The sequence below is a fragment of the Leptopilina heterotoma genome, unplaced genomic scaffold (genome assembly GCF_015476425.1).
Source record: "Leptopilina heterotoma isolate Lh14 unplaced genomic scaffold, ASM1547642v1 Lhet_123, whole genome shotgun sequence".
Lineage (NCBI taxonomy): Eukaryota > Metazoa > Arthropoda > Insecta > Hymenoptera > Figitidae > Leptopilina > Leptopilina heterotoma.
The window spans coordinates 539,775-565,370 of NW_025110842.1; the positions used below are offsets into that span (position 1 = coordinate 539,775).

General features: G+C 20.6%; 2 protein-coding genes across 3 annotated transcripts; both read right to left on the reverse strand.

The window, feature by feature from the left end:
- Positions 1 to 2,978: 2,978 nt before the first annotated feature.
- On the reverse strand, positions 2,979 to 9,484 carry LOC122512263 (augmin complex subunit dgt3). The gene is made up of 9 exons (XM_043628006.1): positions 9,173 to 9,484; positions 8,161 to 8,376; positions 7,648 to 7,834; positions 6,883 to 7,115; positions 6,017 to 6,148; positions 5,259 to 5,598; positions 4,077 to 4,294; positions 3,742 to 3,895; positions 2,979 to 3,123 (listed from the first exon to the last, which is right to left on the reverse strand). The coding sequence occupies exons 1-9, from the start codon at positions 9,352 to 9,354 to the stop codon at positions 3,004 to 3,006; spliced, it is 1,782 nt and encodes a 593-aa protein (XP_043483941.1). The 5' UTR covers positions 9,355 to 9,484; the 3' UTR covers positions 2,979 to 3,003.
- A 4,113-nt stretch (positions 9,485 to 13,597) lies between these two features.
- LOC122512578 (ribosomal protein S6 kinase beta-1-like) lies at positions 13,598 to 25,185 on the reverse strand. Of its 2 annotated transcripts, XM_043628488.1 has the most exons (14): positions 25,075 to 25,185; positions 24,647 to 24,901; positions 24,431 to 24,471; positions 21,724 to 21,898; positions 21,512 to 21,595; positions 19,076 to 19,209; positions 18,882 to 18,944; positions 18,320 to 18,448; positions 17,969 to 18,059; positions 17,655 to 17,771; positions 17,444 to 17,575; positions 17,222 to 17,329; positions 16,702 to 16,883; positions 13,598 to 14,106 (listed from the first exon to the last, which is right to left on the reverse strand). In XM_043628488.1, exons 2-14 carry the CDS (start codon positions 24,740 to 24,742, stop codon positions 14,034 to 14,036), a joined length of 1,425 nt encoding a protein of 474 aa, XP_043484423.1. In that variant the 5' UTR covers positions 24,743 to 24,901; positions 25,075 to 25,185; the 3' UTR covers positions 13,598 to 14,033. The 2 variants fall into 2 exon arrangements, with proteins under 2 accessions (XP_043484423.1, XP_043484422.1); XM_043628487.1 differs by having other exon boundaries at positions 24,647 to 25,171.
- Between the last annotated feature and the right edge of the window lie 411 nt (positions 25,186 to 25,596).

The following is a 25,596-nucleotide window of genomic DNA, read 5'->3' on the forward strand; positions in this document are numbered from 1 at the left end:
TGGAAAATAATTTACAAAAAAAGAAATTTCTATTTAAAAGAAAACTAAAATTCTCTTTTTTTCTTTGGAAAAATAAAAAATAATTTCTGGAAATGAAAAATAATTAGTGAAAAAAAATTTCTTTTACAAAGTAACAAGAATTTTTGTCTGTTTTTTTTTTTATCAAAAAGAAAACTATTGTATTACAAATATATATAAGTAAAAATATATATACAAAAAAAAAATAAAAAACTGTTGACCAGATGAGATTAATTATTAAAAAAAGGTGAAAAAAAAGTTGTGTGTATAAAAAATAAAAAATCATTGTTTTTGAGAGAAATTTTTTGAAAACAAGGATTTTCGAATGTGTTTTGAAAACTCTTGAATGTCTTCCAATTTTAAAAACTAAAATAATTGTATGTGTTTGAGATAATAGTATTGTGAACAGAGGAATACAAAAAATATCAATCTTTAGATGTTATATTACTATAAAAAAAAAAACAAGTTGAATAGAATATTTATGCGTTACAGATTATTATATAAACATAAAGGGGCTTCCATATTACGAAAATGAAGAAAATATATATCAACAATTTTAACAAAAAAACGAAACGAAAAGAAAATTTATTAATTCTCCTCCTTTCATGCAAAAAAAAATTATTTTTTACTATTTTTTTTATTATTTTTATTTTTTCCTTTTTTCAATTCTTTTTTCAATTTTTTCAATTATTTTTTTCTTTTTTCAATTCTTTTTACAATTTTTTCAATTATATTTTCAATTATTTTTTCAATAATTTTATCAATTAATTTTTCTATATTTTCAATTATTTTTTCAATTTTTTCAAATTTTTTCAATTATTTTTTCCTTTTTTCAATTTTTTCAATTGTATTTTCAATTATTTTTGCCTTTCTTCAATTTTTTCAAATTTATTCAATTTTATTTTCCTTTTTCAATTTTTTCAAATTTATTCAATTATTTTTTCCTTTTTTATATTCTTTTTTCAATTTTTTCAATTATTTTTTCCTTTTTTCAATTTTTTTTCAATTTTTTCAATTATATTTTCAATTACTTTTTCAATTATTTTATTAATTATTTTTGCAATTTTTTCTAAATATTCAACAATTTTTTCAACAATTTTTTCAATTATATTTTCAATTATTTTTGCAATTTTTTCTATATATCCAATAATTTTTTCAATTTTTTCAATTATTTTTTCCGTTTTTCTATTCTTTTTTAAATTATTGAAGTATAAATAAGTTAATAAATATCTGAATAAATAATTTTTTCAAGTAATTGAATTTTTTTCCAGAACTTTATTAAAATTTATTAAAAAAGTAATTTAAAAATCGGGAAAAATTAAATAAATTTAACAAAAATTTTGAAAATTGAATTTTTTACAGATGATTTAAAAAAAAATTTATAACAACAATGACAATTTCGAATAAATTTTATTTTCAATTTTATTGAATTAAAAATAAAATTCGAATTTGAAAACAGTTCGAGACAAAAAAAACATTTAAATTAAAGAAAAATGGAAAAAAAATGGAAAAAAAATTGAAAATTGAAAAAAAAATGGAAAATAAAAATTGTGTAAATTAAATTATTAATAAATATGGGAAAGTAAATTTCAAACACTTTCTCCTGGATGATAGTGAAATTAGAAAAAAAAGAAAAAGAAAACTGATCTTCACGCTCTATTATTTATCGTTTTGATAAAAACTAGAAATTCCCAGAAATCGTGATTAGTTTATTTTTACGTTTCGTATCAAAAACATGAAATTTCTAACAGTGAGTGTATAGAAATAAATTTTTTAATTATAGAAAAATTAAGTTAATATTTGAATAGAAAAATTCGAAACTAAAATAAATTCGAAACTAAATAAAAATTCGAAATTGAAAAAATTAAATTGAAAAATTTGAAATTAGTAATAAAAACTAAATAAAAATTCGAAATTAAAAAAAAAATTAAAAACGAAAAGAAAATTTCCGGAAATTTATAAAAATCAAAGAGGGAAATTAATTCAAAACTAAAAAAATAAACTCGAAATAGAAAAAAATTGAAAATAGAAAAAATTGAAAATAAAGGAAATTCTCAATTATTAATTAATTATTATAAATTTAATTTATTCAAAATTATAAATTAATTAATTCAAAATTATATTGGAAAAAATAATTCGAAACTAAGAAAAATTGAAAAGAAATTAAAAATAAAAAAAAAATATTAGAAATTGAAAAAGTCTGAAATTAAAATTATCCGAAATTTAAAGGGAAAATTATTGAAACTAAAAATAATTAAAAATTAATAAACATTCAAAGTTAAAATTCAAAACTTAAAGAATTTGAAACTAAAAAAAACTCTAAATAAAAACGAAACTTATCAAAGAAAATACTAATTGGAAAAAAATACGTAATTAAAAAATAATTCGAAATTGAGAATAATTCGTAACTGAAAAGAATTCGAAATATTGAAAAATACGAAATTAAGAAATAATTCGAAACTGAAAAGAATTCAAAATTAAAAAATAATTCGAAATTAAAAATTATTCGAAAACTAAAAAAACTAAAAATTGAAAGAAAATTTGAAATTAAAAAAAATTTCCCTGACAAATAATCAAAAAATTTTTATTTCGCAGATTTCTACTCTTTTCCTCAGTTTGTGTCTCATTCTCAAAATGGTGAATTCTTACGAGAATGAAGACAACGCAGCAGAAGAAAAAGACGAAGAATTCGAATACGAGGAAGAATCCAATGAAGATGGTAATTAAAAATATTTATTTCTCTATATAATAAAAATATTTCGTTGAAATTAAATAAATAAAATAATAAATAAATAATTCTGTACCTTTCGTTGTTGTTTTTTTTTCTGTAGAAGTGCCGCGAGTGAAAATAAAAGTTTTTCGTGGACCAATGGCAGAAGAAAATGGCGAATTATTTGCACCCTGGGGATATTGGATAAAGCAGCCGAGTTTCAAATGAAAATCGCAACAAAAGAAAAAAAAAAGAAGAAAAAAAAAGATTTATTCTCAACGAACTTGATTCGACATTTCCATTAATTGTTCGTATCTTCGTTTTAATTCTTCCGGCTCGGCTAGAAATTTTTGCCAAAGAATCGTTTTTTCTCTCTCTAATCCATTTATTTTTTCCTGTAAGAAAAAAATTTTATACTTTTTTTAAGTTACAAAAAAACAAATTTTTTCTAGAAGAAATTTCTAATTTTTTTTAAATTACAAAAAAGAAGAAATTTTGTTTTTGAATTACAAAAAAAAACTTTTCCTGGTCTTTAAAATTATAAAGATAGAAATTTCCTATTTATTCAAATTTTCAAGGAAAAGAATTTTCTACTTTTTTAAATAAAAAAAATGTAATAATACATTAAAAAAAAAATAAAATAAAAAAATTATAAAAAGTGACAAAAAAATTTCGTTTTTATTTCTAAACCCGCTTACATTCTTAACAAATAAATAAATAATTATAAACATAGTTAATAAATAAATGGTAAATAAGTAAAGAAGTAAAAAACAGAGAGAGTAAAAAAATATAGAAGTAAAAAAAATAATAAAGAAAAAAATAAAAAAAAGTAAAAAACAGTGAAAGTAAAAAATAAAGAATTTAAAATATAAAGAAGTAAAAGAAATAGAGAAGTAAAAAAATAGAAAAGTTAAAAAATACCGAAGTAAAGGAGTAAAAAAAATAGTAAAGTAAAAATCTAATTAAATAAAAAAGCAAATAAATAATTAAAATAATCAAAAAATAATTCTCACCATCATTTCCTTTAATTTATTTCTAACAATCATAACTTCAGTCTGTACTCCACAAAGATTTTTCTCCATTCTAACAATTTGATTTTCCACCTCAAGGGAAAATCCCCCGGAATTTTGTATTTCACGATTATAATTTTCAATCATATTTCGATCACTGAAAAATTAGAATTCAATTAATAATTTAACATTTTTTCTGTTAATTAAATTTAAACTAATAAATTTTAAACTTAAAAATTCGCATTTTAAATGAATTTTTGTTAAAAATAATTTTTAGAAAATTAATATTAATAGAAAAATAAAATTAAAGTAAATATAAAAAGAGGAAAAATACTCACAATAATTGTAAACTATTTACATTATTATTCATTGACTCGCAAATATTTTCACTTAATTTCTCATTTTCTTCCAAAATTTGACTAAATTTCTCAATTGCCATTCCCAGTGAATTTTGATTTTCCTCAATTTCCATCATGGCTGTAAAATATTTAATGAAAAAATTGTCATTTTCGAATGAGGAGCTGTTCAATTGATTTTTCGCTTTCACCATCCAAATCTGTTTGTGGAAAAAAATTTAAATTAATTAAGAACTAAAAACTATTTTTTTTTTAAATTTCAACTAAAAACTATTTTTTTTAATTTAAAATTAAAAACTATTTTTAACAAAATAAAAAACAGGAATTGAAATAAATAATTAAATATGAAATAAAAAAGAGATAGAAAATTGAAGTTATTTTTTTAACTAAAGCTAAAAACTATTTTTGATAAAATAAAAAAAAGGAATTTAAATAAATAATTAAAGAAGAAATAAAAAAGAGAAAGAAAATTGAAGTTATTTTTTAACTAAAACTGAAAACTATTTTAGCCAAAAATATTTTAACTAAAAACTTACTTTTAATCAAAAATATTTTAACTAAAAATTGTTTTAACCAAAAACATTTTAACCAAAAGTATTTTAACTAAAAACAACTTTAACAAAAAAAATGTTAACTAAAAACTATTTCAAATAAAAGTTATTTTTAACAAAATAAAAAACATGAATTAAAATAAATAATAAAAAAAAAGAAAAAATAAGAAAGAAATTTAGAAATTATTTTTAAATTAAAACCAAAAATTAATTTTAACAAAATAAAAAACACGAATTAAAATAAATAATGAAAGAAAAGAAAAAAAAACAAAATAAGAAAGAAATATAGAAATTATTTTTAAATTAAAACCAAAAAACTATTTTTTAACAAAATAAAAAACATGAATTCAAATAAATAATAAAAAAAAAGAAATCAAATTGAAATTATTTTCAAAATACAACTAAAAACTATTTTTGAAAAAATAAAAAACAGGAATTGAAATAAATAATAAAAAAAGAAATAAGAAAGAAATAGGTACAGAAATTATTTTTTAATTAAAATCAAAAACTATTTAAAAGAGAAAATTGCCTAATGAAATAGAAAAATTAAGGAAAAAAAAGGAAAATCTAAATTAGAAAAACTATAACTGTGAATTTAGAGTTAAATACTTACGTAACGTTTGGTACACGACGAATATTCCATTTCGAGATAATTACGAACGTCAGTGACAAATTCCTCGATTTGTGTTAGTTTTTGATTTTCCAGCTCAACTAGAATATAAAGTAAATCCGAATGCATGTGGCCGCGATTTCTTACGAGGGAGAGAAGATTTTTCAATTTTTTTATTGAAAATTCCCTCCGTTCATCCGTTGCCTTTGCATTTTCAACAAGAATTTTATTTAACATTGAACTCACAAATTTATCGACACTCTCGGGAATTTGATGTTCCCTTAAAATTGTCACTTGTTTCTCTAAATTGTCACGTTTCACTTTTAGTTCCATAATTTCCGCTCTGTGATGGAAAACACGAATTTCGATTAATTCAGTTTCTATTCAATTCAAAATCAATTCGATAATTAATTCAAATAAAATGCAATTCAATTCAAATTCAATTCGATAATGAATTCAATTCAAATTTAATTCATTTCAAATTCAATTCAAATTCAATTCAAATTCAATTTAAATTCAATTCAAATTCAATTCAATTCGAATTCAATTCGATAATTAATTCAATTCAAATTCAATTCGATAATTAATTCAATTCAAATTCAATTCAATTCGATAATTAATTCAATTCAATTCAAATTCAATTTAAATTCAATTCAAATTCAATTTAAATCAAATTCATTTCAAATTCAATTAATTAATTAATTACAATTAATAATTAAAAAATATTATTTGGTAATTAAAAAAAATTAATTTCCACTCACTTGAGAAGCGCTAAAGTTTTGGGCATTAAAACATTTCCATGATTGTAAATTTTTTGCGCGCAATCAATCATCGCCTGTGTTGCTTCCTTTCGTCCTTTAGCGAGAATTTGCGATAATTTTGATTTATTTAGCCTGGAAAAATTTTTGAAAGAGAATTTAAAAATTATTTCTCGTCTATTGTAAAAGAAGTTGTTGAAAAAATTCAAAAATATAAAATAGAATTTAAAAAAATGATTAATAAAATTAAACAAATACAAAAATAGAAATATAAAGTTTAAAAATACCAAAAATTAAACTCTTAAAAGTACGAAATTAAATTTTTAAAGTACAAAAATTAAATTTAAAAAAAAATACAAAAATACAAAATATACAAAAGGACGAAAAATACAAAATATAAATTAAGGCAAATTAAACGAAAACATTCGGAAAATTTCAAAAGCATGAAAGATTTAAAAAATACAAAAATATAAAATTCGCAAAATACAAAAAATACAAAAGTACGAAAAATGGAAAATATAAAAAAATACGAAAAATACAGAAAATACAAAAAAATTCCGAAATCTACAAAATATACAAAAGTACGGAAAATAAAAAATATAAAAACACGAAAACAACAGAAAATTTCAAAAGTACGAAAAATACGAAAAATAAAAAAATACAAAATATTAAAAAATACGAAAACTACAGAAAATTCCAAAAAGCACGAAAAATACAAAAAATACAAAAGTACGAATAATACAAAATATAACAAGATATGAAAGATACAAAAAATAAAAAAGTACAAAAGTAGGAAAAATACAAAAGCACGAAAAATACAAAATATAAAAAATACGAAAGTAAAAAAACTACAAAAGTACAAAAACTACCTTTGTTGAATAGTTTTCAACTCGAGAATTTTCTTCTCCAAATTTTGCTTCTCGTCGGAATAGTCCAAATTAATATCGGGCTCGGTATTAATCGAAGACGTGCGTTCGTCTTCATTAACTTCATCAGTCCCAAATTCTTTTTTAATGTAAAGTTTTAAATATTCACTATAAGTTTCCATATGTTTTATAAATAAATCCAAAGGCAATTGCGTCCAAAGACTCGGTGCACATTTCTGTAAATATATTCTTAAACTTAACAAATCGTTTCTAAAAATTTATTAAAATTTAGTTTACAGAATAAAGATGAAAAGAAAAAATAAAGGCAAACAAAATAAATGAAGACAAAAATATAAATAAATGTAAACAAAATAAATAAAACCAAACAAAATAATTTAAGTCAAAATAAAAGCAAACAAAAGAAATAAAGGCAAAAAAAATAAATAAAAAAAATTAAAAATAAAAGCAAAAAAAAATAAAGGTATTAAAAATGGGGTCAGAAAATAATAGAAAACCTTAAAAATAAAGTCGACAAAAATAAATAAAAGCAAACAAATTAAATAAAGACAAAAAAAAATTAGTAAAGAAATTAAAAATAAAGTTAAAAAAATGACATTAAAAATGGGGGCAAAAAGTAATAAAAAGCCTTAAAAACAAAGGCGAAAAGAATAAACAAATACATTAAAATCGATTAAATACATAAAAAATTTTAAACACAGAGAAATTAAAGAAAAAATAATTTTCAATTTGAAATCAAAAATGACAAACCTTTTGAGAAGCGTCGGAATAAATAGTAACAAGCTGTTCAACTTGCTCTGAAAGTCGACGTTGAATTGACTCATATTTTTCCATTATTTCGAGACATTCTTCAAAAGCAAGTTTTTCCCCAAATTTCAATTTCGCCAATTCGTCTTGTTCCCTTTCTATTCTCTCATCCAATTTATTCTCTATATTTCTGTACGAAAATTTAAAAAAAAGAACAATAATAATATCAGTAAAATTATCAATAGTAATGGAAATGGCAAAAAAAATTAATAACAATAGAAATAATAAAAAAATAATAATAAAAAAGTTATTACAATAATAAAGATTTATTAATAGAAATTAAAATGATAATAATTTTTAATTGATTATTTTTTTCTCTATTAATTTCAATTTATTATTATTGCTTGAAATGAAAAGAAAATTAAATTTCTAAATTCAAAAAAAGAAAAAAAAGTTTTCGATTTCAAATGAAAATTAAATTTCTAAATTAAAAAAAAAAAGAAAAAGTGAAATTACTTAAAGTTCTTGGTTCCCATTTCAAGAGAATGTAGATAATTTTCGTCAAAATTGTGCGCTATTTTAATAGAAGAGAAATTCGCCGATAAATCGTCCTTATTAACATCTGATTCTAAAATTTGTAGAAGATCCGGATTTTCAGCTGTCGCCTCAGCGAGACATTCATCCAATTCATCGTCTTTCAGCCATTTTCCGGATTTTTTAATTTGTCCCTCTCTAGAAATTTTAATATTTAATTTTTAGTATTAAATTGATAATTTATGATAGTAATTGATTTTTTTTAAGAATTTTATAATTTATGAAAATAATTAAATTTTTGCTGACAAGTTTATTAAAACTTTCAATTGTAATTGAATTCTTGTGAAGAATTTTCTTATTTACGAAAATAATTAAATTATGCGCAGAATTTTACAATTCATAAAAATAATTGAATTATTTCCAAGAATTGTATTTGATTTTTTGAAAATAATTGAATTTTTTTAAGGAATTCTATTTAAAATTTTGAAAATAATTATTTTTTTTTTAAAAGAATTTCATTGAAATTGTGGAAAATAATTGAATTTATATTAAAACTCTTGAAAATAATCGAATTTAATAAATATTTAAAAAAAAATTATATTCTTTAGAGAAATTTGATTAAAATTGTATTTAAAATAATTGAATTGCTCTAAAGAATTTGTTTATTTATGAGAAAAATGTTGAAATTCTTGCTTAAAATCGCTAACGATTTTAAACAATAAAAAATAATAAACATAACCTAAAAATGTCCAAATGTTCTTATAATAATAATAATATTAATACTAATAATAATCATCGGTAATAATACATAATAATAAAACAAATTGTTTACAATGAGACTTTAACGATTTTAACAATAGCGCAATAAACATAACCTAAAAATGTTCACGAATTTTGAAATTGAAAATTGACATACTAAAGGAAAGAAAGTTTCTGCAAATGACAAAAATAGAAATAACAATAAGAATTAAGAATAGTCTTTTGTTTTACTTACAATTTAATTTCCTCTTCTGTTAAAACATTGTCCGGCGATAATTCAGAGCTAAACCATAATAAAAAATCTCTTGACGTTGAATCACTGCAAAGTTCGTCGAGTATTTCACTAGTGAGATTGTACGAACGATCGGGAAATAGTTGTTGAATTTTTTTACGTAATTCCTCCGAAGTTATTTCCATTTTTCACACTAATATGAACTTTAATTTTTTATTGAAAATGTTGAAAATTAACGTGAATTAACGTATATGAAAAAACAATGTGTGCGGGACAAACGGAATGTAAACAAAAGTGTAGTTTTTAAATAACTGTCAATTGCGCAGTTTGACCAACGTGATAGAAGGAAAAACGAAGGAATTGCGTTGGCAGGCCTGGTAAGTTTCATTTCTGCCATGGTCAGGGTTGGACAGGTTGGACACGTAAAAATACCTCTAATTTTTTTCTACGGTAAAATACCTCGTTTTTTACTTGAAAAAAGTTTAAATAATGTAATTTTTGCCAGACGGGGGTAAAAAATAAGTGTTTTTACCTATTTTACTATGTCAAAAACATATTTTTTTTGTCGTTGTCTACAAGGGATTTGACTCGACGAGTGACTGCCCAACCCTGGCGCCGTGGTGTTGCATCTAGTGAACGTTGTGAATTGACATTAAGCCTTTGACAGTCGGTCTAAACGGTTCGTTCCGTTCGTTCTTTAAAAAATTTTGTCTTTTTCGCCAAATTTATTAGTATTCTCTTTCGGTTTAATTTCTACATTCGATTATTAGTATTGAAAGTTAATTAATTACACACTTTTTTTTCCTTTCATTTCCATTCAAATCCTGTAGAATCTTTATTTTCGTTTGTTTACTCACGATAGCGAACCGCATGTGGAATTCGGAATTTATTCAAGTTACAAAAATAAATTTCTTCACATAAATTACTTATATAGGTAAAAAAAATAATAATTTCTAAAAAAATTGTTTTCTTCCAAAAATTTTAGTTTCTGACAATAATCTAAAAAGAAATGATTTCATTTGTTTCTAGAAATTTTAATACCAATTTGTCTTTATTAAATTTAAATCAAGTTTTAATTAATTAACTATATTAATATTTGTGACACTGCGAGAAGAAGATCCGAAAAGGAAAGGTTTTTGTTAACATCTGGCGCCCAATTACTTACAACCAGAAAAAACTAAGCGAATAATCTTGTATTATTTCTAACTCTAAAAACAAAAAGTTATTTAATAATATTTATTTAACTTTAAAAAAAAATCTTGTAAAAAAAATACTTTTTTCTAACCTAAAATAAGTGGGTAATAGAATTAAATCTCTTTTTTATTATAGTAATGCAGATTTATTAGATCGCATATGTAATAATAGTATATAGATTAAATATATGCCATAATAAAATTTGACAATTATAAAAAAAAAAATTAAGAAAAAAAAAAGAAAAACGTCGATAGAATTTTCGATATTACACAATTTATATGTACTTAAAATTTATTTTTTACAAATTTCAATGCAGTACGCGCACTTTTTTAATAAGTCAATCTTACTTAATTTTTTCTAAAAATTTTTTCCAAATAAAAAAATTCTGTCATATCCAAATGAGCGGTCGGTTTTTTTTACATATTCTCGAATCGATATTGAATTTTTTTTCGAATTTATTCTCTTTCCAATTATTAATTCTCTATTTATGACGACGCTCCTCTTCTCGAAGCAAGAATTTGAGGTTATGTTAGCAATTTTAAAAAATAAAAATACAGAGAATCTTCTGAATTTAAAGTTCAATTCTTCATTTACATTAAAATAACGAACACAAAAAATATGATTTTTCTTTTGTTTTTAAAAAAATCAAACCGCAACTTTTATAACTAAGAAAATAATTCCACAAACATAACCTTAAAATTCATTTTCGGAGCTCGTCACTAAACTAAATTTCTCGATATATAAATGTAAATTCCTATTAGCAGAATAAATATATATTTATATAGTGGTTCATTTTTTTTATTCTTTAAAACTGATTCTCGTAATAATTATTTATATTATATAAGATTATTTATATAACAATAAACTTGGTTACGATTTTTCATTTTATTTTGTGAACACTTGGGCAGTCTGAGAAATCGGAATAAATCACACGCGAAATTACAATGTTTTTTTATTACTTTTTTTTCTTGCATTTAAATATTACTATTACGTTAATAATAATTATTATTTATTTATTTACGGGTCTCTTATTGCTTCATTTTTTTTCTCTACAATTCAATGCGCAAACGGCGAGTGCAAAAAACAGTGCTGATAAAAAGTTTTTACATCGAGATTTATTTATTATTCATTACGAGTTATTTAGAGATTTATTTTTTTTCTGTAACTAGAATTTGTTTCTAAATTTTCTTTTTTGTGTTTTTTTTATATATAAAATCAAAAATGGTAATTAATTTTTTTTATAAAATCGAAAATATTTAATTAATTTTTTTGTAAAATCAAAAAGAAAATTTTTATAAAATCGAAAATATTTAATTAATTTTTTATCAAATCAAAAATGTTAAGAAAATTTTTATAAAATTAAAAATGTTAAGAAAATTTTTATAAAATCGAAAATATTTAATAAATTTTTTATAAAATCAAAAATGTTAATAAATTTTTATAAAATAGAAAATATTTAATTAATTAAATGTTTATAAAATATTTTAATACTTTTTTTTATAAAGTAAAATAGTTTTTTGTAAAATAAATTATTTTCGGTCGAAAAGTAGAAGAAATTTTATTTTTTCTTTTGTAATTTAAAAATATTCTTTTGCTTTAAAAATTAATAAAAAAAAATATTTCCCTCTCTGTCGAAAATTAGAAGAAAATTTCCTTTTCTTTTGCAATTTTGAAAATATTTCTTAAAAATTAATAAAATATATTTATTCACTTTTTGGGGCTAAAAAAGAATTTTTTAAATCTAAAAACTAAAAATTATTTTTTAGTTATTTTTTAGTTAATTGAAAAAAAAACTATTTCGAGAAAAAAATTGTTGAAAAAAATAAAATAAAAATAAAAAAAAAAAAATAAATTGAAAATAATAAAAATTCATTAATTGTTTTTCGTACAAGAGACTCGTTTGGCAGCGCATTTGCTATCTTAAAAAGAGAAATCACTGTAAATTGGATTATTCGTCAATCAATAAATTTATCGAAAATTCAATATTTAACATATTTATATAATATAATATATAATTAAATGCCACACACATTTTTTTTCTTTTTTTTGATTTGTCACTTTTTTATCTCGAGTTTAGTAAAAAAAAAAATTCTGATTCGTTTTTCTAAATTTTTGTGTTTTTTTCTATAGACAATTTTTTTTAAATTATTAACTAATTAATTTTAAAATTTCAATTTTTAATTATTAATTTTTAATTATTAATTTTTAATTATTAATTTTTAATTTTCAATTTTCAATTTTTAATTTTTAGTTATTAATTTTTAATTATTAATTTTCAAATTTTTTCCTTATTATAATAATTATAATTAACAGAAATTTTAATTTTTTTCTTTTCTCGAAATTCTATCGAAGACGAAACGAAGAAAAAAAAACACCGGGTGCTTTATTGAGAAAAAGTCGGAAATATATTAATTGTCCGAATACTTTCTTCTCATTGTAATGATTTTTTGTTTAATTATTTATTTTTTATCTTCTCGAACTTTGGACCAACACTATTGAAACTTAAAAACCTACTTTTTTTCAATTTCATTACATGACTATTTACAAAGCTTTGTGTTTCTGTTTTTTTTTTTTTTTTTTTTGAAAACTTTATTATTTTTCCTGTTAGTTTCTTTCAAAAAAGATTATCGAGAGATTGAAAATTAAGCAACCTCGAGAAATTTCTCCTGAAAATTTATCGTTTTTATAAACGTTTCTTCAGTTTTATTTACTTTTTTGTAATCAATGTTTTTTGATCATTTTTTTCTTTTGTTTTCTGTCAGGATTTAATTTTCTAAAATTACGATTTTTAATTCTGACAATTTTTCAAAAATAAATCAATATTCAAGTTAAAAATAAATCGATATTGAAAGAATCGAATTTTTAATTTTGATCTTCTTTGTTTTAATTCGGTTTTTAATTTCGAATTCAAAATATAATTGAGAGTAATTTTGAATTAAAAATATAATTGAACGTGATTTTGAATTAAAAGTATAATTGAAAGTAATTTTCGAATTCAAAATATAATTGAGAGTAATTTTGAATTAAAAATATAATTAAACGTAATTTTCAATTAAGAATATAATTGAAAGTGATTTCGAATTAAAAATATAATTGAAATGAAATTTTAAATTAAAAATACAGTTGAAATTAATTTAAAATTAAGAATATAATTCAAATTAAGGTAAATTTTAAATTAAAAAATATTAATTGAAATTAATTTTGAATTAAAAATATAATTGAAATTAGTTTCAAAAAAAAAAATATTTTTTCTCCTCGAACGGCTTAATTTTCCCCTCGACTATCATATTAATTATTATTTTCTCATCGACATTTCGTCGAAAAAAATTGTATCCTATTGGCAAATCAGAGCCGATTCCTTTGTCTCCGAATTTATCAATTTTTTATTCTCCTCGAAATTTCGAAATTTTTGTCTAAATTTCATAATTCTTCTTTTCTATACATACCTTGAAGAAAAAGGGATCAGTTCTGCGTGATAAATTAACTAATTCGAGTCACCGAAATATTTCTCTCTTACTTTTTCTGATTTCAAAGTAAATTTTTGCATAAAAGGGATTTTTAACTTTGAAATTTTTCGTTTTGTATATCAATTTTGTTTTTTTCTCTCTGTATTTTCTGGATTTTTCTTTTAGAGAATTTCGGTGGCTTCTGTTGAGTTATTTTTTGAGCACTATAAATGTCCGGGTGCATGACTCACGTCCATTTCCATGTCTTCCGTGCTGTCATTTCCGGTATTATGGTGCCTAAAATTGATAAAAAAAAAAAAATGTTGATAAAATTCTTTAAATAAATTCAATTACATTTAATTCAATTTTAATTTAATTCTTCGATAGAATTCGACATTTTCCAAAAGTTTTCATTAAAATTCCTTAAATGTAGTCAATTATTTCTATAAATTAATAAAATTCTTCCCTGAAATTGAATTATTTTCATAAATCATTTTTATTATTTAAATAATTGAAAATAATTGAATTTCTCCAGAGAATTCAATTATTTTCAGAAATAATGAAATTCTCTCTCAATATTTAATTACTTTTAATACAATTTTAAAAAAAAATTTCAAAATAATTGAATTTCTACAAAACTGTTTAAAAAATTAAATTATTTTTAAAAATAGTAAAATTCTCTTCTTAAGAATTCAATTATTTAAAAAAATTTTTAGTAATATTTTCGGCAAGAATTTAATTTTTTTCCATAAATATTAAAATTATTCGCATTAATTCAATTATTTTCAATACAATTTCTTTTTAGAAAAAACAAAATTCTTTGTAAAGCAATTCAATTATTTTCAAGAAAATTTCTCCAATGAATTCTATTATTTTCGTACTTAACAAAATTCTTTGCAGAAATTCAATTATTTTCTTAAATTATATTAAAGATTTCAATTATTTTCAGAAATAATAAAAATTCTTCCTAATATTCAATTACTTTTAATATAATTTGAAAAAAATTTCTCAAAATAATTGAATTTCTTCAAAAATCGTTTGAAAAATTCGATTATTTTAAAAAATAGTAAAATTTTTTTAAAGAATTCAATTATTTTTAAAATTTTTGAGAAAATTCAATTATTTTCATAAATAATAAAATTCTTTTTAGAAATTCAATTATTTTCTACAAACTTTCTCGTTCGAATTCAAATATTTTCATTTATATTAATCAAATTCTTCGTAGAAATTCAATTATTTTCATAAATAATAAAATTTTTTTCAGAAATTCAATTATTTTCTACAAACTTTCTCCTTCGTATTAAAATATTTTCAAATATTAATCAAATTCTTTTCAGAAATTAAATTATTTTCTATAAAATTTCTCATGAGAATTCAATTATTTTCAGGAAAAACAACATTCTTCGTAGAAATTCAATTATTTTCATAAATAATAAAATTTTTTTCAGGAATTTAATTATTTTCAATTCAATTTTCAATGCATTTCTCGAAAAATTCAATTCTTTAAAAATTTCTATTAAAATTGATCGAAAAAATTCAATTATTATCAAAATATTTAATAAAACTTTTTCAATAAAATTCACTTATTTTTTATAATAATTTCTCTAAAGATTTCAATGTTTTCAAAAACTTTTTATAAAAATTCTTCAGAAGAATTCAATTATTTTCAGAAATAATAAAAATTCTTCGCAATATTCAAATGATGATAAATACAATTTTTAATAAAATTTTTCATTTGTCAAGTTGATTTTCTTTAAAACTGTTCAAAAAATTCAATTATTTTTAAAAAAACAGTCAAAATTCTTAGTAAGAATTCAATTATTTTTAAAATTTGTAAGAAAATTATTGTCAAGAATTTAATTATTTTTACATATATTAAAAAAAAATTCTTTAAATTAATTCAATTAGATTTAATTCAATTTTAATTGTGCTTTTTAATTATTTTCAAGAAAATTTCTCAAAAAAATTTAATTATTTTCATAAATAATAAAATACTTTTCAGAAATTCAATGATTTTTAATTCAATTTTCAATTAATTATTGTAATTGAATTTTTCGAAGAATTCAAGTATTTTTAAAAATATTATTAAAATTCTTCTAAAGAAATCCAAAAATGTTGATAAAATTCTTTATAAGAATTCAATTATTTTCAGAAATAATAAAAATTCTTCGCAATATTCAATTACATTTAATACAATAATTTTAATAAAATTTCTTAAAATAATTCAGTTTTTTCAAAATTGTTTAAAAATTCAATTATTTAAAAAAATTGTTTAAAAAATTCAATTATTTAAAAAAATTCTATAAAAATTATTGCCAAGAATTTAATTTTGTTCAGAAATATTAAAATTATTCGCATTAATTCAATTATTTTTTAATAAAATTGCGTTGAAATTTCTCGAAAGAATTTAATCTTTTTCTAAATTTTTAAAAGAATTATTCACAAACATTTTGTTTTCTTAAAAATTAATAAAATTCCTTTTTACAAATGCAATTATTTTCGAAAATTTGAATAAAATATCTCGAAAAAAACTCAATTATCTTCGAACGTAAAAATAAAGGTTCTCGAAATAATTCAATTATTTCCAAAATTGTATAAATTCTTCAAAAAAAAAAAAACAAAATTCAATTACATATTTTCAAAAATAATAAAATTCTTCTTTGGAGCCTCAAGTATTTTCTATCAAATTTCTCTAAAGATTTAATATTATTTTTGTTCAAAGAAAAAAATTTTTCACAGGAATTTATTTTTTTTTTAAATGATAATAAAATTTACTGTAAACAATTTTGTTTAGTTAATTTTTGTTATTTTTTAATCTTTAAAGCATAGATATTAAATTTAGAATTTTATTAATTTGGAAATTATTTTCTTCTTTTTTGTTTGAAGAATTACCTGTGCTGATAAAATTGAGCCGAAGGCCGCAAGTGAGCGTCTGGTGTTCTTGACGAGAAACTGTGAAGACTTCCGCTATGTCCACTTCCAAGGAAAGGCCTCCGGGGACTTCGGGCATGAACAACTCGCGGCTGTTGAGTGTACATTTCTTCTAAAACGCTCGGCGCCACGTAAGTAAATCCCTAAATCAAAAAACAATGACGATGATTAATAATCTTTCACTCTCAATTACAATCAACTTTGTGCCTTTCTAAATTTTTTAATTTACAATTTTTTTATAAATAACTTCCTATATTCAGTTTTTTATGAATAATTTCTTTAGCTTTCTTTAAATTTCCCTAAATTTCTTATTAATAATTTCTTTAAATTTCTCTAAATTTCTTATGAATAATTTCTTTCGATTTCTTTAAATTTCTTATGAATAATTTCTTTAGGTTTTTTTTTAAATTTCTCCGAATTTCTTATGAATAATTTCTTTAGGTTTTTTTAAATTCTAAATTTTTTATGAATAATATCTCACTTGAAATATTAAATTTGCTGATTCGCTTAATGTACTTTCAACCGGAGAATCGACAGGCACAGTCGCTGTGAATTGTTCATCGAATTGTGACGTATCGTCTGCACTTTTCTAGAAAAAAAAACGAAAAGACTTTTAATATTAATAATAAATAAGTAAAAATTAAATATTTAATATTTAATTTAATTTTTGCTCATTAATGATAAAAATTTATTTTGCGCTTACCAATGAGGGTTTAAAGGGTGGTTCCAATTTTCGCGAAATAACATCCTGCCAATTGATGTGCGAGAAGAAATTGTGTTTCATTATTTGCTCGGCGTCTTCCGGTCCAGAGCCTAACCTTTGAATAATTTGTCTCTGCGAAGAGAAAAGAATGTTTAAAAAAACATTCAATTTAAAATAAAAATAAAATTTATTTTTGAATTCTTGTACTAACTTTTAATAATTTGCGAATTAAATCCCTCGCTTCGGATGTGAGGTACTGTGGAAGTGTTAGTCGTCCCCTTAAAATTTTCTCTATCGTTTTTCTTCGATCCGCACCAGTGAAAGGAGGCTGAGAACGAAAAATATTTTTATTTAACGATTCGAACGATAAATTTGTTAATCTAACGATTTTAATGATAAATTTGTTAATTTAACGATTTTTAACGATAAATTTATTAATTTAGCAATTTTATCGATAAATAAAAAATTAAGAGGAAAAAATATTATGAAAATTAAATAGAGAAGAGAATAGAAAATATTGCCTACCATCCCTGTGAGCATGTCGAACATCAAGGCACCCAAACTCCACCAATCGACTGCTTTTCCGTGTCCGCTTCTCGTTAGAATTTCCGGTGCCCTGGAAACAGAAATTTTGTCCCTTATTTAAAATTTGTTAATACAAAAAAGTAGAAAAAAGAGGGAATAGAAATAGAATAGAAAAAGTAGAAAGAAGTAGTAAAAATATTAATTATAAAAGTAAATATTAAATACAAAAAAAGTAAATAAAAGGATGAAACAATAGAAAAAAGTAGAAAAAATAGAAAACAAAAAAATAGTAAAAATATTATAAAAGTAAATTTTGTAAATTGCGATTAAAAAAGTAGAAAAAAGACTGACATGTATTCGATAGTGCCGCAGAAAGTGTGTGTTACAGTTCCCTCTTGAATGTGTTCCTTACAAAGTCCAAAATCCGTTAATTTCACGTGTCCTTCACTGTCCAGTAGAATATTTTCCGGTTTCAAATCTCTGTAATTATGGGAAAAAAAGATTATAATATTTACAACAATAATTAAAAAAAAATTTGTATTTTTTTTCCAAAAGAAACAATTTTTTCAACCTTCTTTTCTTTCCAAAACAAAATTTTTCTTTAAAAACATTTTTTTTTTACTGCTTTTCAAAAACACATTTTTATTTATTATAATATTTATTATTTTTTAAAAAACAATATTTTTCTTTTTCTGCTTTTTTTTAAGAAAAACAAATTTTTCTTTAGAAAAGAAAAAAATTATTTTTCTTAAAAAACAGAAAAAGAAAACATATTTTTCTTTAGAAACATAGTTTTCTTTTTTTGTGTTTTTAAGGGAAAAAAACAAATTTTTCTTTAGCAAAAGAAAAAAATTATTTTCCCTTTTTGTGTGATTAAAATTTACATCTGGCAATAATATATTTATCAACTTACCTATAAATTATTCCCTGATTATGAAGATGTTGCAAGGCGAGAATTATTTCCGACAGATAAAAACTGTATTTAAATAAAGAAAATAAGAATTATTACTAACAAAAAAAAATGAATAGAAAAAGTAAATTAGAATATTTTTCTTTTGTGTTAAAAACGAGAAAAAGTGTTCTTTTTACGAACAAACAAATATTTACCATGCGGTGTCCTCGAGAAAAATGCCCTCACGTTCTAAATACGTGAATAATTCTCCTCCACAGAGATATTCCAAAATAAGGTACAATTTCCCACCGGTTTGAAAAGCGTACATTAAATTAACGATAAACGGATGCTGGAAAAAAAATAATAATATTAGTAATAACAACAACGATAATAATATAAATGAAAATAATAATAATAATAATATAAATAAATCAATATTCAAATAGTTTAAAAATAAATCGACATTGAAGGAGTCGATTTTTTAATTTTGATATTTTCGGTTTTTAATTTCAAATTACAGACTTCGCACTCAATAATTAATTTTAAAAAAATTAGCTAAACGAAGCTTTCAAACTAAAAAAGCAGGAAAAAAAAAAGAAATCGAAAAATTAAACTCGACGACAAAAAAAAAACTCGTTTTTGGACACTTTACAAAACTGACAAAAATTCGATTCTATTTTTTATTTTTATTCTTTCTTATCCTGTTAATAAATTCAATTCCTTCAACGAATTTTATTATTTAAAAGAATTTAAATATTTAGAAAAATAATTTAATTCTTGCGAAGAATTTTCTTAAAATTTTTAAACAATTCATTTCTTTCGACTAATTTTACGTAAATTATAATTTAGATAATTGGATTCCTAAGAAAATTTATTATTCATGAAAAGAATTGAATTCTTACGAAAAATTCTTTAAATAACTGAATTTTGTTTTGAAATTTTATGAAAAGTAGCAGATATTGAAAATTATTGAATTGCAAAAATTTTTGAAAATAATTAAATTTTACAAAGAATTCTGTTAAAATTTTTCAGAATAATATTGAATGTCTGTGTAGCATTTTATTAATTTTTTTTTTTTTAATAATTGAATTCCTAAAAAGTATTCTATTATTTACAAAATAATTGAATACCAGCGAACGATTTTATTAGAATTTTTTTAAATAATTGAATTCTTTCAAACGAAAAAATTTATTATTTTTAAAAATAATTGAATTCTTGTGACGAATATTGTTATAATTATGAAAATAATTCAATTTTGCAAATAATTTTATTAAAATACCTCAAAAAGAAGAATTATTATTTATGTAAATAATTGAATTCTTGGGGGAGAATTTTATTAAAATCTATAAAAGAATAATTGAATTATTTCGCAAAAATTGTAATTAAAATTTAATTTCAAATAATTGAATTCTTTCGAAAAATTTTATTAAAATATTTTAAAATAATTGAATTCCTGTGAAAAATTCTAATCTTTTTTGTAAATAATTCAATTCTTCTAAAGAATTATTGAAAGAAAAAATTTTTAAATGATTTTCTCGAGGAATTAAAAATAAATTTTTATGAATAATTACATTTTTCGAGCAATTCTTGTAAAATTCAATTAAAAGTAATTGAAATTCTTCGGTGAATTTTATTATTTATTGAAAGTAATTGAATTTTTGCGAAGAAATTTAATATTTACGAAAAAATTGAATTGTCATCGAAGAATTTTTATGATTTACGAAAATAATTGAATTTTTAGCGGAAAAATTGGATTATTTTTGAAAATAATTGAATTTTTGGTGAAGAAATTTATTATTTACGAAATTAATTGAATTTTTGCCGAAGAATTTTATTATTTATTAAATTAATTGAATTCCCAGCGATGAATATTAATATTTATAAGAAAAACAATTGAATTTTATTAAAAATTTTTAAATTTACTTCTTTACTGGAATTTTATTAAAATTGCAGGTATTCAAAATAATTGAATTATTGCGAAGAAATTTACAAAAAATTTTGTTAATTGAACTCTTGTGAAATTTTTATTATTTTCGAAAATAATTGAATAGTTGCTAAGAATTTAATGAAAATTTTCCAAAAATAATTGAATTCCTGAGAAGAATTTTATTATTTATGATAATAATTGAATTATTGAGGGAAATTTAATTGAAATGTTCAAAAAGAATTGAATTTCTGTGTAAAATTTTGTTCTTTTTGAAAATAATTGAATTCTTTATAAGAATTTTATAAACATTGTTGTAAATAATTAATTTTTTTTTTTGAAATATAATAAATATTTGAAAATTTTATTTTAAATAATTGAATTCTTGGGGGAAATTTTATTTGTGAAAATAATTGAATTTTGGATGAATTTTTGTTAATTTTTACATTCTCATTTTTAACAATAATTGAACTGTTTTGATAGTAATTTTGAATCAAAAATATAATTGAAAGTGATTTTAAATTAAAAATACAATTAAAAATACAATTAAAATTAATTTAAAATTAAGAATATAATTTAAATTAGTTTTAAATTGAAAATATATTGAAATTAGTTTTAAATTAAAAATAATATTGAAATTAGTTTTAAATTAAAAATAATATTGAAATTAGTTTGAAATTAAAAATATAATTGAAATTAGTTTTAATAAAAAAAAAGAAAATCTTACCTTTACAGCTTCCAAAATGTTTCTCTCTGCTTTGGTATGAGCTGTGTCTTTTTGGTTTCGAATAATCGATGCTTTTCGCAAAACCTTAAATAAGAAAAAGACAAATTTGAAAATTTCCTTTTTTTTACTATTTTTTCCTTTTGCTTTCATTTTTTTTTTATAATAATCAAATCAATTTTTTTTTTTTTGAAAAAAAGAATATAATTTCGAACCTTCATTGCAAAAATGCTGCCTCTATCTTTTCCAGTGACTTTTCTCACTTGAAAAACTTTTCCATAGCCGCCTTCGCCTAAAATTTTACACAATTCAAAATCCTGCGGTCCCGTTTTCTCCTGACCAGGATTCACATTTTGCTCTGATAATTGAACTCTCTCGACATTCTCCAATCTGTAAAATAGCGAATTATAATTAATAATCCGTCCATTACTTAAATAAATAAATAAATAAATAAATAAATTTTTTCGAATGGAAAAAAATTGAAAGAGATTTTTAATAGTTTCATTATTTTTCTAATTTACTTTCTTATTTTATTTACTTATTGTTATTATTTATTTTATTTATTTTTACTTTCTATTTTTTTATTTTATGTATTATTATCTATTTATTTTATTTTTATTTTCTATTTCCTTATTTATTTTATTTTTATTTCCTTATTTCCTTATTTTTATTTTTACTTTCCGCTTCTTTATTTTATTTATTATTATTTATTTTATTTATTTTCTATTTCCATATTTCATTTATTATTATTATTATTATTATTATTGATTTTTATTTTCTTATTTTCCTGTTTTCTTATTTTCTACCTATTCGTGAAACCTCTAAAAATATTTCTTGAACGAAAAAAAACTGAAAAATCGATTAAAAGTATCTAAATAAAATACAAAAATTCTCCCTTTTCTCAATAAATATGATAATTTTGCGAAAATTCTTGACGTGCTTGAAAAAGTAATTCGTCTCTTTTGTGTCAGTTGCAAATTCGGGTGACCTACATGTTATTAATACTAATGTTGAAACTCTTATTTCATTGATACAAAACTTTTTATTATACTAATTGACACTATTATTATCATTCAAAAAAAAAAAAATAAAGAAAAAGAACGAAAAAACCATAATCACAAAACTATACTTTATATTTAATTTATTTTACTTTCGATTTTCTATTAATAAAATAATAAAAAAAAAAAAATGATGAGAAATAAAAAATAGAAAAAAAATATTCTACGTATTATAGACCTTGGACTTTAAAAGACGTAATCTCGCATTGAAATTTTTTTTCATTTTCTTTATATTATTTATAAAAATTTTATTTATTTTTAATAATTTCTTTATTTTATAATTTTATTTACTTTGTAGGTTTCTTTACAATTTTATTTAGTTTATAATTTTTTCTATAATTTAATTTTTTTTTTCGTTTTTTAACAAATTTACTTTGTTTATAATTTTATTTACTTTATAGTTTTTCTTTTTTTTTATTTAGTTTATAACTTTTTTGGAATTTTATTTAGTTTATGATTTTTTTCTAATTTTATTTATTCTATAATTTTTTTCTATAATTTAATTTATTTTTTTCCTATTTTAACAAATTTATTTAATTTATAATTTTTTTAATTTGGTTTTTTAATTTTTTTTTCTAATTTTCTAATTTTATTGTTTTTTTTTGTTATTTTATTTAGTTTATAATAATTTTTTTCTAATTTTATTTATTTTCAATTTTTTCTGTAATTTAATTAATTTTTTAGTTTTTTAACAATTTTATTTAATTTATTTTACAGTTTCTAACAAATTTAATTAGTTTATAATTTTTTCCAATTTTCTAATTTTGTTTATTTTATATTTGTTTTGCAATTTTTATTTTATTTTATAGTTTATTTTATAAACAAATTTATTAAGTTTATAATTTTTTCTAATTTTATTTAAAAAATTTTTTTTTTCAAATTAATTTAGTTTATAATTTTTTTTTTTAATTTTATTCATTTATAAATTTTCTTACAATTTTTGTTTTCTGTTGATATTTAATTTTATTTTAATTATTCTTATTTTAAATTTATTATTTATTTAAAGAATTTTGATCCTCTTTGTCTACTTTTGTCAGAATTTAAAAAAAAAATTCTTTTACAACTATTTTTTGTACCAGAATAAATTTAACTTGAATATAAGTTTTACTCTTTTTATAAAGCTTCTCTTTTGTGTTTATTTTTATGTCATTTTTAATTTCGTCTTTTCTTTGTGATGATATAGGTATTTATTTTGTTTCAAAAGAAAATTTACTTTTTTATTAAATTTACATTTTTTACATTAAATTACCCCAAATTTATTATCAATTTTTTACTAGTCAATCAAATTATTTATTTATTCTTTACTATTTTTAATTATTATTATTATTATTATTATTATTATTAATATTATTATTATTTATATTTTATATTTAATTTTAATTTTTAATATTCAATTTAAAATTATTAATTAATTAGTTTATTATCATCATTTATTATTTCAATTATTTATATAAAATTATCTAAATATTATTATTTTTATTATTATTATATTATTATTATTAATATTGTTGTTGTTTTTTTAATTATATCTGTTTCTTCTTTCTATTCTAATTTTTTACTCTTCTATCAAATTAAAAATTAACAACAAAAACATTACGAATTTATTTTCAATAAAGTGGAGCAGTAAAATATTTTTTTCGTCGAAAAATATAAAAATTCCTAAAAGGCAAAAAGAAACGAATTTTTAGAGATAATTAACCCTAATAATTAATTAATCCAGTATTTTATTTATTAAAAATAAAACTTAAAACAAAATTCTTTGTCGCGAACATAAGATTCAAGGCTATAAAGAATCCTAACCTCAAAAAGACAATAAGAAAGAGAGAAAGAAAAATATCTGAACGCAATTGTATAAAATACTCACTCGAGCATGGAATTAAGATTAGGACTCATATCGTATTCCCCCTGGAAAAAAAATTGGAGAAAAATTCATGAATTAAAAATTAGAATACTTTTTGCGTACATAATTTTTTGCAAAGTGCGAACATTTTTATATAAAATAAATACGCGAAGGTTGCGATCTTCTTTTTTTCGGGGAGAAAATAATCTCTTGGAAATTTAATATAGAAAAATACTTTACCTCTCGTGCCTCGATAATATCATCATCGGATTCTTCTTGATTTGTATTTTTATTTGTCTCTCCATCGTGAAGTTCGATATCAAATACACCAGCCATGCTTTTTCGCTTAACGAAAATACATTTAATGCATACACAAACACAATAATAATAATAATAATAAAGGCAGGAAAAAGGACACTAAATTATTTTTCTCTCTTTTTAGTTTTTCCGAGAAAGAGATATATAATTGTCACGTGTTTCACACTTGATAAAAAACTGAAAAAAAATTTTCTCACTCCTTTTTTTTTGTAAAAAAAACACCCACTAAATTAAGAATTTAATTTTTTTTATGGGAAAAAATAGGAAAAAATTTCCTTTCCTTTCTCTCTATTAATTAGACATATATTTTATATGTATTATTTGTATGGTATTGTTAACAATAAAAACACCTGTCGTATGTATTTTGTCTTCAGTTCGCGACGACTGTGTGGTGTCAAAAAAGTTTTTCGCCTTTCCTGTTTCTCTCGATGAGTGTCTGGTTGTCAGTTGTGTTTGTGTCGCTGAGTGTCTGTGTAGTAGTCGTGTCTGTATGTGTTGAAACAGGAAATTGAACATCGCTAAAGGCGGGAAAAAATAAAATTTTGATTGTAAAACCGGACACATTTTTCTTTTCTAGTGATTTTTTTCTAAGAATATAAAAAAGAAGAGTAGAAACTTTTTGACAAAGACTGGAAAAAATTTACAATTCTCATTGTTTTTGGGTATTCGAAAAAAATTAATTGATTTCCAAGTAGAGAACAATTGTTTATTTGTAAATTTTGTGTGTGAAAAAATTGTCCAAATAAAATTTAAATCCCCGGACTAAACGGATGTGAGCAGGTGCGTAGTTTGGAACTTTGGGGCCCCGTTTAAAAAAATGACAGTTTTCAGGATTTTAATTTTAAAAGAGTATTTTTGGTCATTTGACAAAA

What these genes read in the sequence shown, in the direction of transcription:
- LOC122512578 (XM_043628488.1), bottom strand. Translation starts at nt 24,742, where the DNA reads ATGGCTGGTGTATTTGATATCGAACTTCACGATGGAGAGACAAATAAA. An exon ending in GCAGCATTTTTGCAATGAAG is followed by an intron (nt 21,596 to 21,723) that starts GTTCGAAATTAT and finishes TTCTTATTTAAG; the next exon opens with GTTTTGCGAAAAGCATCGAT. An exon ending in TTTCTCGAGGACACCGCATG is followed by an intron (nt 18,945 to 19,075) that starts GTAAATATTTGT and finishes ATTTAAATACAG; the next exon opens with TTTTTATCTGTCGGAAATAA.
- LOC122512263 (XM_043628006.1), bottom strand. Translation starts at nt 9,354, where the DNA reads ATGGAAATAACTTCGGAGGAATTACGTAAAAAAATTCAACAACTATTT. An exon ending in AAAACTTTAGCGCTTCTCAA is followed by an intron (nt 5,599 to 6,016) that starts GTGAGTGGAAAT and finishes TTTCCATCACAG; the next exon opens with AGCGGAAATTATGGAACTAA. An exon ending in GTAAATAGTTTACAATTATT is followed by an intron (nt 3,896 to 4,076) that starts GTGAGTATTTTT and finishes CTAATTTTTCAG; the next exon opens with TGATCGAAATATGATTGAAA.